We start from the raw sequence: 14,954 nt of genomic DNA, 5'->3' as shown, positions 1-14,954 counted from the left end.
AGCATCCCTTCAGTGATGGATGAATCCAGAAATTCTAAAAGTGGGTCTTTCTCTGCATGTCCCAGCACATCATGTGACCTTGTCTAAAGAAGCCTCCATCAAGGGGTGGAGTGTATACACCAGTGCAGTGTAGACCCAAGAGACATGGTCTGTAGCAGAGAATCATCTGCAGATCAGTCTTCTGGAGCTGCAAGCCTTCTGATATGCTCTATGGTCTTTCTCTTACCTGCTCTTAGGCAAGGGAATATTAATCCAGACAGACAACCAGGTGTTCTGCATAAATAGACACATGCTTGTGTGCCCAGTGCGAGAAGACCCTTCAAATCTGGTCATGAGCCAGCCATCAAAACCCTCATCTCCAAGTGACCTATCTTCTAGGAATCCAGAATACTTGGGCAGACTGCGTCAGCAGTGCTGTGACCGCAAGAGCGATCCTTGAATCAAGGAGTCACAGACAACATGTTGAATTGCTGGTGAGCAACATGTTTTCCTCAGACTAAACAGGTTGAAGTTTTGTTTCATGCATCTGAGCAACTATAGATCTGCTCCTGATTCTAGACTGGAGTGGCAGTCTACTCTCTGTACCTGCCAATTCCTCTCATTTTCAGAAGGCACTTTAGGGTAAAGTGAAGATAATCCTTATAGCACTGGAAAGTATAATATCTCATATGTCTTACAATTCAGTCTTTGACCCTATTAGGAATGTCTTTGACTCTCATTGCAGAGGAAGACGGCAGGCTTGACTTCCAAACCTATCATCGCTGGCATCCACTGTGTGGATGTTGAGCATGTAGTGGTATCCTCCTTCCAAATGAGGTGGAGGGCATGTTGATTTCAGCTAGAAAGCTTCAACCAGAAGATCCTACAGTTTTTTTGTTTGTTTTTTTTTGTGTTCCTGGGGTTTGTTTTTTTTTGTATGGTGTGGATCCTTTCTCCTGTGGCCTAATTAGACTTGCTTCAGTATCTGCTATTCCTCTCATCCTCAGATCTTAGCACCTCTTCAGTCAAGGTTTATCTCTGCACCATTAGTGTATCACCAGCAGGTGGAGGGGGCTCTTTTTTTTTTTTTTCCTTCACCCTCTTAGTATCTAAGTTTTATGAAAGGCCTGTGACATTCCAGCTAGTAAACCTCCACTGCCTTGGGATCTCAACATAGGCCTAGCTCAACTCCTAAAACCTCCCTTTGAGCCTCTTGAGTCTGTGGACTTTTGAAGTTCCTCACCTAGAAAGTGGTGTTTCTCGTGGCTATCGCCTGGTCATGGATAATAAACAGATAACAGGATCTGATTATGTATTTGCCATTCCTGCAGTTTTTTGCACAATAGCATGGTTCTGTGAACTCACACCAAGTTCCTTCCAAAAGTTGTATTTGCATTCCAAGACTCTGTATTCACAAAGCAGAATGGGCTCTCCACTCCTTGGACTGCAAGAGAGCCATGGCATACTACCTAAAGAGGACACATCCACACCATTGAGACTTTAAACTGTTTTTCCTTTGATCCCAGTAGATCGGAAACTCCAGTTAACTAGTGGACTGTATTGCAGAGTATGTGATGGCTAGCTGGTTTATAGATTACTCTGTCAAGGTTTATCAAATGAGAGCCATGGTGATGTCAGTGACTCATCTGAGAGTACTTCCATTGAAGACATGGGCAATTGGTCGTCAGTGCCCACCTTTGCGTCTCACTGCTGTCTAGACAGCATATCCTGAAAAGACAGTAACTTTGGGCAAGCAGTTTTTGCACAGCTTGTTCACAGCATAGTCCATTTTCCATTGATGGGGTCAGAGTTGTCTATTCAGTAATTACTCTGCTTGGGACTCCCCACCTGTTATGGCTGATTCATGCCTGCTTAATCAACGGAGAAAACAAGACTGCTTACCATTTAAACAGGGTTCTCCGTAGACAGTAGAATAATCAATCATACATAATACCTGTCTTGCTCCTTAAAGTTGACTACCTCGCTATAGCTTAAACTTTGGAATAAACTGAGGGGCTTACAAAGCAGTGTGGAATTTAACCTTTACTGAGTCCATGTTGGTGCTGTTGATTGACATTGCCCATGCATTATGGCTGATTCATTCTGATGACTGTGGACAGCCCTGTTTTCAGGTAAGCAAACTTGCTATACCTATCCAGTTTTGAAACATACAAGCTGAAGTGGATGGAAAAATTGACTGTGCTGCATTCTGTATCTGACTGCTAATGCCTAGTGGAGAGAGAGAGAGTGTGTATATAAGGATTTGGGCCAAAGAGCCCATAGGGATCAGCCAGTATGTTTTGGGTAAGGACATTCTGATTGGGCGATGCCTCTTATTTTTTTGCATTGGGGCAAATACAATAGACAAAGTGCTCTGTGTATACTTTCAGGAATAGTTTCATATAGTAACTCCAACTCTTGGATTCCCTGTAAAGAATGTTTTACATGCTATTCAAAATTTCACTTTGCAGGCATGCATGCACATGCTTGTAAATTCCTCAGAGATGGGGAAACTTAACATCTCTGACAATGTCACATTTCTTGCCTTTACAAATGGGTCCTTTGTATATTTTTATGTTGCCTCATTTATTTATTTCCTTTTATCCTGTCCTGAAAGATCATGCTTCCTATATATTGGCAGCTTTCATGATGAAGACGTGTATTAATGTGTAATGTTTTCTATTTTCTTGCACTTTTTTGTTATATAGTAGTCAAGTACTGCATGAACTATGGTTAAGAGTTGCCTCCGGGTTTCCCCCACTTCTAGCACTGGTGGCCTTGGATGTGACTAGCTGGGCAATCACACAGGGTCCCACACTTTAGAGGGACACGAATTTTGGAACTTTTTTTTTTAACTTTATAAAGGCTCATAACATTAATCATAATGCACTGGAAGCTTATGCATAACACAGAGAAAGACAATGTCTACAATTTATCAAATGCTAAGAACATAAGAAGATGCCATACTGGGTCAGACGAAGGGTCCATCAAGCCCAGCATCCTGTTTCCAATAGTGGCCAATCCAGGCCATAAGAACCTGGCTAGTACCCAAAAACGAAGTCTTTTCCATGTTACTGTTGCTAGTAATAGCAGTGGCTATTTTCTAAGTCAACTTAATTAATAGCAGGCAATGGACCTCTCCTCCAAGAACTTATCCAATCCTTTTTTAAACCCAGCTATACTAACTGCACTAACCACATCCTCTGGCAACAAATTCCAGAATTTAATTGTGTGTTGAGTAAAAAAAAAACTTTCTCCGATTTAGTTTTAAATGTGCACATGCTAACTTCATGGAGTGCCCCCTAGTCTTTCTATTATCCGAAAGAGTAAATAACCGATTCACATCTACCCGTTCTAGACCTCTCATAATTTTAAACACCTCTATCATATCCCCCCTCTGCCGTCTCTTCTCCAAGCTGAAAAGTTCTAACCTCTTTAGTCTTTCCTCATAGGAGAGCTGTTCCATTCCCCTTATCATTTTGGTAGCCCTTCTCTGTACCTTCTCCATCGCAATTATATCTTTCTTGAGATGTGGCGACCAGAATTGTACACAGTATTCAAGGTGCGTGTCACCATGGAGCGATACAGAGGCATTATGACATTTTCCGTTTTATTCACCATTCCCTTTCTAATAATTCCCAACATTCTGTTTGCTTTTTTGACTGCTGCAGCACACTGAACTGACTATTTCAATGTGTTATCCACTATGACGCCTAGATCTCTTTCTTGGATTGTAGCACCTAATATGGAACCTAACATTGTGTAACTATAGCATGGGTTATTTTTCCCTATATGCATCACCTTGCACTTATCCACATTAAATTTCATCTGCCATTTGGATGCCCAATTTTCCAGTCTCACAAGGTCTTCCTGCAATTTATCACAATCTGCTTGTGATTTAACTATTCTGAACAATTTTGCATCATCTGCAAATTTGATTCTCACTCGTCGTATTTCTTTCCAGATCATTTATAAATATATTGAAAAGTAAGGGTCTCAATACAGATCCCTGAGGCACTCCACTGTCCACTCCCTTCCACTGAGAAAATTGCCCATTTAATCCTACTCTGTTTCCTGTCTTTTAGCCAGTTTGCAATCCACGAAAGGACATCGCCACCTATCCCATGACATTTTACTTTTCCTAGAAGCCTCTCATGAGGAACTTTGTCAAACGCCTTCTGAAAATCCAAGTATACAACATCTACCGGTTCACCTTTATCCACATGTTTATTAACTCCTTCAAAAAAGAGAAGCAGATTTGTGAGGCAAGACTTGCCTTGGGTAAAGCCATGCTGACTTTGTTCCGTTAAACCATGCCTTTCTATATGTTCCGTGATTTTGATGCTTTATGGAGATACTATCCCATCTAAATGCAGTATGGAATTGAGAACTGGGAGTGATTAGTGATTATTTATTTTTAGTTTTTATATACCGATGTTCCTGTATACAATACATATTGCACCGGTTTACATGGAACTGCACAGTCGCCTCAGGGGCGAGTTACATTGGAACAGGTTTACAAAGAACTTTTATGGAGACAATCATAAACACGATTAACTGCAACAAGATACAAACTGTGAAACATATGTACAATGGTCGGGATACCGTCTATTGCTACATAAAGGTTTAGCTCTCAGGGAAGGCTTGGGTGAATAGCCAAGTCTTTAGCTTCTTTTTGAATGTCAAAAGGCAAGAACAAGAAGGATCTGGGTTATGGCAATCAACATTCTGTGTAAAAAAAAATGGATTCTTGCATGCAGGGGTGTGTGTGTGTATGTTCTAATTAATGTATTAAATTCAAACCTTTGATAAGAGTAAGGTGGTATCACAGTATTCATGTGGTATCACAGCATGCCATTTACACAGAGCGGTTTTAGTCCTTAGAGTGCATGTTGACACTATAAAGGAAACGTATATTCCTGCATTATATACTTTCTTGTTGAAATCTAACTTAAATACATACACTCATGAACAGAAACTGTAAACATTTTTCTTACCACAAATGCAGAGTGGTTCTTGTCAGCATTTCCAAACACAATGTCAAGCAACTTAAATGACCGGAAACTCGCTTTAATTGTACCGGTCATTCAAACAACCCAGCTGTATTGGCACACAATCTAGGTTAACAAGGCTTCTTTAATAAAAAGCTTCCCATTCAATTGCTTTAAGACCCCAGGGGTAAATTGTATTCCACTTAAATATACTGTTCTCTGCTTTGCAAAAGATGTGATATGTTGCCTCTTCTACTGAGCACAATCCACTGAATTATAAAAAAAAAAAAAAAGTTAATTGTTCGGTAGTGTAATTATATTGTGCCCAGTGCTGCACTAAAGGTGCCTCAAATTTCTTTTAGCGAATACAGCTCGCGTCTTGAATGATGCATGTCTTAATAGACCTTTTTGTATGTCGGTATAGATTTTTAAACAAGGATATAGAATTGCATAAATCACTTGCGTTGTGTTGCAAGTGAAATGACCATGAAGGTCATGTATAATAGGTAGACTGGGATGCTTAAATTGATGAAGTTCAGGGGGCGGATTGGCCTATCGGGGAATCAGGCATCCCCTGGTGGGCCGATCGCTCCAGTCATGTGGTCTGCCGTGCACGGCCGTGACAGAGCCGCGCTCTGCAGACCATGTGATGTGGCCTGGGCGGCGAATACCTGAGCCGGTCCGACATCATCGTGAATCCGCCGCTGATGAAGTTGTAAGTCATTGAAACATACCACACATTTTCTGCAGGGGAACTGGCCAGAAGGTAAGGGATCAATTTCCTAACAAAAAAAATTTCTAAGATTCCAGCTTCTTGTTTTAGCAAAACTTGGACATGTTTGTAAGGATTCATGTACAGTTAGAATGTTCCATTGTTAATGTTCAAACTGTTTGTTAGAGAAATCAACAGTATATGTAGTTTGTGGTAACCTTTGCACTCACTGCATACAATATGAAACAATATATACATTTTAATATCCCCCCCATTGTCATCAAGTACAGCATATACACACACAAAAGAACGACTGTATCCTCTCTCCCTTCCTCCCATTCCCAAACACACCCATTTCCAACTAGTTTACCATTATAATCAAGAGGAGATGGCATATTAAAAGAAAAAATAAAATATAACTAAGAAAAGCATCAGTTCGAACCAATGATAATACTTTTACTTGGCAATGCCCGGTCACTAATATAATAAAGCTGTTAAATGTTCTATCCTTTGGAATAGTCTTAACTCAGCACTGTGGACCCTAACAGACAAAATCTGAAGATATGAATCCCAAACCTCCAAAAAGTCTCATTGACGTTTAAATCAGCCAACCCATTGCTGTTTTTTTCCATTAACATTAAATTTGACCCATAATTCCTCCAACCCCAAAAGGAAGGAGCTTTCTCATCTTTCCACATCATAATAATAATACTCTCTTCCCCCCACCAAACAAGCTTTACGTAAAAGCCTATTACCTTTACCTTGGATTTTGAATGAAGTGGGGTTATCACCTAGGACCCCACTCTGGTAGGAAAGATGTTTTGTTCAAGAATTTGCTCAAATCTTTAATCCATTCCCAGAATTTAATTACATCACATGCCCAGAAAACATGACCCAGCGTCCCTCAAGCCTTCTTGCATTTTTGACAAACATCGGTGTCTACAAAACTGGCACTATAGGCTCTAGCTGGAAATATATAAGCCTGTTTTAATGTTCTCTTAATGTTTTAATGTTTGAAACTTGTGTTCAATTGTAAGCACAATTGATGTAAGCACAATTGATGGCTCTCTATTCCACTTATCAAGTAGAGAATTCAAAGCCGGGGTGAATGAATATTCAGCAAAGACTTATGTACCCTATAAATCCGTACTTTCCTATAATCCTCAATCTGAAAAAATTCCCCACTCAGTCACAAAAACTCTTTAAATATATGGCTCCCACACTATGAACGTGGTGTTGAAACTGCATGTAAGCAAAATTGTCTTTGGGTATTAAATCAAATTCTTACCATAAATCTTGAAAGGATAACATTTGTCCAGCCGTACCTACTACCTGCCTAAGCAGCATGATACCTTTTAGACCGCCACAAATCAGAAACTCTATATTGCATCCCTGGCAAAAAGGATTGATTACTCTGAATCGGCAGATAAAGAGAAATTGCAGAGGAATGCCTCAATTATTAACAAAGATTCAGCCAAGATTTCTTCCCCATCTTTAACAGAGGGCTGCAAGTCCACACCTCTTGCATGCAATAAAAAGCAAAGATGCAGCAGTGAAATTAAACGCTTTTTCTATATCCAAGGGAGTACAATATTCCATACCCTAAAGCCAATGCTTAATGAGTTTGTATCTGACGTGCCCAATTATATTGCTCCAAATCAGAGAGTCCGATTTAGCATCCCTTTCCCAGGTACCCGTTAACTGATTTGTAGTCTGTTTTGGTTTATGCCCCTGCCTCAAGAATTTAGCTAAGACCTTGTTGATCCCCTGAAAGTCCTTTTTGACAATACATCAGGGATTCTGGGTGAGAATTGGAGGCTCTAGAACCCCTCTAATATTCATAGGGGGTGGGGGCTTGGGATGGAAAACCAGGTTCACAGGAGGGGGAGGGTAAGGAGTGAGGCCCCATTCCCTCTTCCTCACCTCAGTGACCCTCCATCCGCAGCCCCCAACAGTGTTCAACCTCTGTTGTCCTTCACCGATCAATGCTTACTGAGCATTGATGGAAAAATAGCTGAGGGTTGAGCACTGGAGTAAGGATGAGGGAGTGTGTTTGTTTAGGAGACAAGAGTTCACACCTGCCCTTGTCCAACTCTCCCTGTTCCCCCTGCCCACTCAACACTTTTCCACTTCCTTTTTATCTACAAATTAAGCCCTGAATATGTTTCTGTGTGTGTGTATATATGTGGAAATGGCAAATTCCAATTACAGCAGAATTAAATTATTACTGGTCTCCAATGTGGTGTCTACTGGGCAGTAGACATTATACCTAACCATTACAGGCTGCTAATTAGTCTTAATTCTGCATTGAATGTTTTGGTGTTTGTAAGAAATAGCATGTCGTCGGCATACAGTGAAGTTTTGTGCATGGAATATCAAATTTTGAACTCAGATAAAGTGGGCAAGTTCAAACTTAGTGTGTCAGGGGTTACAGAACTAAATTGAATAATAAGGGAGAAAAGGGACAACCTAAGCCGGTATATATGGGAAATACAGGGAAGATGGCATCATTTAGTTAATATTTTAACTCTGGAATTAAAGTACATTGCTTACACCCAGGCAATAAGGCTTGAAAGAGAGCCAAACCTGTCCAGTATTTCAAACGTAACACTTTTGACTGCCTTAAGTGGGTATTTATCAACATCAAAGGAAATAGCCCTGGTTTAGGTTGTTCTTTAGATAAATGCAAAATATTTAGCCTGTGGGTATTGTGGGCAGAAGATCTGTTACTTTGTAAAACTGATATGATCATGGTTTATTAAATATTTTATTATACATTCAAGTCTAAGCTGCAGAGCCTTTGCTAGGATTTTATATTTGTATTAATAAGTGAAATTGCTTGATAGGAGCTGCATTCTAATTTATCCCTGTTTGTGGATCATTCCAAAGGTAGCAGGGGGAGTCATAAGGAAGTTAAATAGCTCACTAAGAGGACTAGTTATCAAATTTTGTGATGTTAGTAGGCGCCATTAATCTCAATGGAGCCTGTTTACTAACAGTATGCATTAGCGCATTTTGATAAATACGCCTCCTAAGGGACCCTATTTACTATGCATTTTTTCCTATAGACCCAAGTCTATAGAACCTCAAGAAAATAGGCCCATAAAAACAGGTGATAGCCATCTGAACCTGGACTGTTGCCTAAGGGGAGAGAGTTAATAACTTGAGAGAGAGATTTAATAATTTGGGAGACTTCAAAATGTATAATATTGGCAGCCAAAGCTTCAGAATGCTCTTCAGACACTCTAGGAAGTGAAGTGCTATAAAAAAAGAACTTAATCTCTTGATCTGAAACTTCTTCTGCTCTACATATAACATTTCAAAGTAGTTTTGAAATTCAGAAACTATCTAAATTATCCTTTCGGACTTCTACTTTTATTAATAGTGGAGGCAGCTTTTTTTTTTTTTTTTTTTTAAAGCATGCGCCAGAATTTTTTGTTTTGTTCCTGAATCAGTAAATTTGTCTTGTATATCTATTTATGTTCTTCTGTAGCCTCAGCTATGATCGAGATTGTAATATACTACCATGCTGAATTTCAGATTACCAGGCTATTTCTCTTGCTGTCTTTTTGAGTTGCCAGTGGAATAAGAACATGGCAAATCAATTTATCATTAATTGGCGATGTGAAATTTGGAGCTCTAGTGAGAGATACCCTTATCGATGCTCTGCATCTTCCAGATCTGTATCTCTCACACTTGTGGGATATGTTTAAAACCATGCTTAGGTGTAATTTATTTTCTTCGAGGACAAGCAGGATGGTAGCCCTCACACATGGGTGACATCATCAGATGGAGCCCAGATGTGGAAAAGTTATGTCAGAGTTTCTAGAACTTTGACTAGGCACACTGAGCATGCCCTATACCAGTGGTTCTCAAACTTTTTTTTGGCCAGGGCACACCTGACAGATGACTCTCACATGCGTGACACACTGAACATGTGACCATCAAGGGGCTAAATGTAAACATGCACTCTGCATCCACAGGAATCCCCTCAACCCCCAGCAATGAGTACAGAGCAGATCTAGGGCATTACCCTGTACAACTCGCCATACAAAAAAAGATATTCTGGTTCTGATGACATCCCAGTAAAAGCAAAACAAACTCCTTGTACTACCGGCAAAATAGCCTTCCTTATGAAAAGACAGTAATTTACCACTAATGCATAACCTATTGAGAAAACACAACAAATAAGATTGATACAAATGCCTACATGCTAGTAAAATACCTCACCTCGGTCACACACCCTTCACCAAGTACAGAAAAAACACAAATTATAAATTTGGAGACAGAAACTGGAATGGAAAACCAAAAAAGCCACTCTGCATGCAGTGCGAACCTGGAGAAATGGAAAGAGAAATATAGCACCTAACAGACTCTCAAGATTTGCAATAATGCACACAAATTAACCCGCACAAAGTTACACCTGCATTATGGAACACACTCAAACAGTAACAACCCTATCTAAGAAATACAACTATTAAACCAGGCCCTAAACACTAATACATTTCCTATTGGGAAAACAGAATAAGCCAAGCTGCTATAGAGCCCCACACAGAAATAATTGTAAAGTTATACTAAAAATGTTACAAAACAACTGCTGAACAAAATAATATCCAAGAATTAAAAACTCATAAAAATTATTAAAACATGTCCAAATATCAATAAAATATTTCAAAACAGCAGACATCGCATAATACCCAATAATTAAAATGGCAGTCAATCAAGAAAAATAGATTGAAAAAGTCACCTTTACTTACCCTCTCCAGCAACTCTCCTACTCCTTTCCCTTCCAGGCCAATAGCACTCACCAGAAGCAGCAAGGGCTACTGAAGCTCTGGCCTCGCAGTCCTTTTCCTTAGCGCCCACAACCAGAGAGAGAGAGACACACACACACCACACACCCCCCCCCCCCCCCACCCCCACGACCAGTCTCGGTCTCTGTCTCAATCACACTCATGGTCTTTTTATATACAAGCTTTCAATTACACACAAATGCTCTCGCATCCATTCACACAAGCTCTTACCCAGGCTTCCACTCACACCCACATACACAACTCTTACCCAGGCACCCATTCATACACAGACACACAAGCTCTCACCAAAAACGTATTCTTTCTTCACTGTAGGGATGGGCTCCGGTTCCGCCGTGGCTTTACTCCGGCGAGCCTTCTTTTTGCGCCAGCACAGGAATGGGCTCACGTGGTGGCCTCGGTCGGGGTCGGGTTTCCTCTTCACCGCCAGGGGCTGTGGCGGCCTTGCTTCGTTGGAGTTCAACTATTCACCCCACCCCTGGGCATTCTGTTGCCTGCCTCACCAGCCAATCAAAGGCTTCCTCCCTTCTTCCTATTTGACCAAACGGGGGCTAAATGGTGCACTCGGCTGAGCATACCGTTCTGTATCGGCCTATTAAAAAAAACAGCCCTCAGCTTGGGATTCCTCTCATGGAATGGCTAATTCAGCCTGTTTATTGATAGAAAAAGCAAATTTGCTTATTGTAGTCGTGAGTGCGCACAGCAGGGCAACGGTGGAGCTCATCCTCCCCCCCCCCCCCCCCCTTCTCCCATGGCCTGAAGAGGAGTCCGAGCGTGTGTCTGTGTGAGTGCCTGTGAGAGCCTATGTGTCACATATAGGGAGAGCGTGTGAGAACATAGGCATATGTGTGAGAGAATGAACGTGTATGTGTGTGTGTGCGCGCGTGTGAGAGAGAGAGAAGATAAAGTTTGCGCAGCCCTGCTTCCCTCAATCCACAACACTCTCAGCGTGACTAGAAATCAAAAGATCCCAGGTATGGAGAGCAGGAAATGTTTTAATCCTTATTAGTTTTAATTATTGTGTGTAATTTGATGTTTCAAAATTTTATTGGGAAATATTAGAACCTTTTTTTTATTATTATTGGATGTTTTATTCATCAGATGTTTTGAAATTGGTATTTGGGAAATATTCAAACAAATTTATGCAAGTATTTTTAAATTATTGGATATCTATTGGCTGTTTTGTCATTCTTTTTATTAATATGGCTTTATATATCGATTTTATTTTTTTACAAGGAATGATGGTATTTCTGTTTTTCCATTGCCTTGTATTATACAGTCAGTTTTGTGGATTCCAGTAAAGATTTTGTTGGCACGTTTCTATTTATACTTTATGGCCTTTCTATTCTGTATTTGGTGAGGGTCTGCATGTATTTTAAAGGTCCAGTTATTGTGAAACTTTAATTCTTGTGAAAATGATGGTACTTATAACTGGCTTTTACGCCATTATGGTTAACTCTTTACCTCATTTCTATTTTAAACAGAAGTGTGCTCTTTACCTATTTCATTTGCATGCAGAAAGCAGTTTTAAATGTTCTTGCAGAAAATATTTTTTATACACATTTTATTGTAACTGCTGTTAGTAGATTCTGATTATTTTAAGGGCTGGACTTAGCTAATGCTTCCTCCAAGAACTGGGTTTCTGTGAGCATAAAATGGATGGGCTTTTTGTATCAAAGGAAAGTAGTGCCCAGTGCTCACGGAGTAATGTATCCAAAATGTTTTTGCTCGCTGCATTTCTCACCTCCCTGGGAAATCAGCTACATGGCTAGATATAGTTCTAATACTGACTGAAGAGGCTTTCACAAGGCAACAGCCATGTGGATGTTCCTGCATTTGCTTAGTAGAGCTAGCTAGGAGAGAATTCCAGGGCCACCGGATGACAACACCCACATGTAATGTCTAATTCATCTTGCTATCTACAGAAAACACAGTTTATAAGCAAACTTGCTATATGCAGAATTATTCAGCTTATGCAGACAGGCAGAATTGCCACAGTATTTCAGAAATTTTAACTGTTACCGCATAATTATTCCTGAGTTGTTGCAGGAAACTAGAGATTGTTTCTCGTGCTGCTCTCCAGGAAGACATCAGATATATTAATATTGCTTAGCTCTCCCTCCTACCAGGGCTGTGTGACTGGGAGGATCACTGTGTGTTTATATAGACAAACTGCCTCCTATAATTCACTGACACTTGGAAGGAACAGATACTTGCAGAGTCTGCAACATGTCTTGGCTGCTGAAGTTCCATAGGTCTGTTTTGCTACCCACTGTTTGTTATATTTCTGGCCCCTATTTACTAAGGTATTTTAACACCTGCTAGTGGTAACACCTGTTTAAACATTACTGATAATGTGAAAAAACTTGTGTAGCACAAAAAAAAAATATTAATGAGCTATGTTGCATGCAAATCAGCTCATTAATATTAAAACAGATTAATATGAATCACATTAAACCAGATGGCACCTTTATAGAGTAGTTTATTAAAGCATGAGCTGGTTCTCGAAAGCGCATGCCTCAATAAATTGGTTAGTCTATAAGATGCCAACCGCTTGTCATTTTTGCTACATCAGACTAACTACCCCTCTGAAGATTTACCACTCAGTTTGTATTCAGCCTAAGAAAGTTAACTACACCTCAACAAGTATAGTTAGCTTAGCCAAGAGCAGCAGCAGCAGGCTTCCGCATCTGCTGTCTCAGCAAAGCTCCTGCCCACCCCCAAACTCCTAACATTAATATCTGCAGGTCTCTCTTGGTTTCCTGCTTTGGTGAAGTTCTGTCATATGGGGCATTACTGTAGTAACTCATTGTTCTTGTCTTTTTCACAGTTTTTACGTGTGTCTGCTCAAGTTGTGTCCATACAAACTTCACATGTGAAACAGATGGTGCTTGCATGGTTTCCATCTATAATCTCCAGGGGATGATGCACCACGTCCGGGCATGCATCCCATCAGATGAACTGATTCCAGCCGGAAAACCCTTCTACTGCCTCGGCTTAGAGGCTTTGCGCAATACATATTGCTGTTCTGCTAATATGTGCAACAGTGTCAACTTAGTGCCGCCCAGTGGTAAGCATGTGATAACAAACCTTTGTTATACCTCATGGAGAATATGATCTGCCACATGGAATTCAAAAAAATCCTTTGGTAGAAGTTTTTGGGTGAACACTAATTAAGAGGACTGAAAAAGAAAATCCTGCCAATTGGTTCCAGGCTGGGGAGAGACCCAGCTGCTGCCACCATTGTTGAGCTTATATAGCTCAGTAGAGGGAAGAGAGGAAGAAGATGAGAAGGAGGTGGGGAGGGGGTAAGAATTCCTGGTAGCAAGGTCAAAAGCTTGGAGGTGAGTTCCTGGAAGCACTAGAAAAAGTTGAGGAGGAAGATGGGATTGTGGGTCAAGGAGGAAAGTGCATGAAGACATAGGTAAACATGGGAGAAGCTGGAAATGGTGGGAAAGGTGCCTGGAAGTAGGAGAGAGAGAGAGGAAGCAAAACCGCCCAAAAATAAAGAAAAGCAGAAAAGAGAAAACAACAAAAAAAAGTTTAGGTAAACAAAATAGGAAAGCATTAAAAAAAAAAAAAAAAACCCCACAAGCAGTGCAGCCTGAAAAAAAGGAATGTTGGCTAGTGCCTTAATGTTCTAAATATTTTGCCCTCCATGATTAATAAGATGGGGTTAATATTTGGTGGAGGGGGAAGGACAATATATTGTAATGGTCACTTTAGACCCTTGGATCTGTCACAAAGGAGCACAGATAGTAGTATCTCTTTATGATCGTTTAAACAACACAATGTGGTTGTCATCACATTGGTAGAAGGACTACATATATACTGGACAAATCTTACACGATTCCTGTTTCTTAACCTATTCTTAATGAACTCCTGTCCATCACAGAATAAGATTACCTGGGAACTCGGGGAGGGAAAAAGAGTTGATCGTGTTAGAAAGTGCAGTTGGACGAAGCAGAGACTGGGTACATCCAGCAGCTGCTGGAGTGATTGGAGCAGACTGCGTATGGCACAGTGGTACTTGTAGCTTGTAAAGTTTGAGTTAAGACACTTTGAGGTATTTGCATTGCAGTATGATTTTCTGTAGGAGTATTAGATTGATGCATGTGAAAACCATTTCCTAATGTGTGTTATAAAGTTAACATTGGTTTCTGTATTTTGGAAAAGATATATATAGAATTGGTTGCAATTATTTTTTTGCATCAAATAAGCAATGTCATCTAACCAAGGGAAGATGGAAAACAAATGCTTCCAAAAACCTCTAAAATGATTATATAATTAACATCGTACAAAAACATTTTACTCACTAAACTAATATCAAAACAAACCAGGAATAGCAACTGCTCCAAGTCTGTCTCGGACTGTTTTGTCGTCATATGTCTGAAAAAGAAACTAAATGCATCCACAGTGAAGTCGCTCCGTTTCTTTTAATGGCTGCTTTGTCTTTTCTTT

At 40.2% G+C, this 14,954-nt stretch overlaps 1 protein-coding gene across 3 annotated transcripts in view; it reads left to right on the top strand.

Annotated features, from left to right (window-relative positions):
* The window catches only part of ACVR1B (activin A receptor type 1B), a 54,860-nt gene that overhangs the window by 22,534 nt on the left and 17,372 nt on the right, over positions 1-14,954 (top strand). For all 3 annotated transcript variants that reach the window (XM_029594523.1, XM_029594525.1, XM_029594524.1), the window contains exon 2: positions 13,324-13,563. In XM_029594523.1, coding sequence (XP_029450383.1) covers positions 13,324-13,563 — 240 coding nt within the window. The remainder of the gene's footprint in view (positions 1-13,323; positions 13,564-14,954) is intronic.

This window comes from Rhinatrema bivittatum, chromosome 3, assembly GCF_901001135.1.
Source record: "Rhinatrema bivittatum chromosome 3, aRhiBiv1.1, whole genome shotgun sequence".
Lineage (NCBI taxonomy): Eukaryota > Metazoa > Chordata > Amphibia > Gymnophiona > Rhinatrematidae > Rhinatrema > Rhinatrema bivittatum.
Note: the sequence above shows the minus strand (reverse complement) of the source record. Positions and strands in the feature narration are given on the sequence as shown.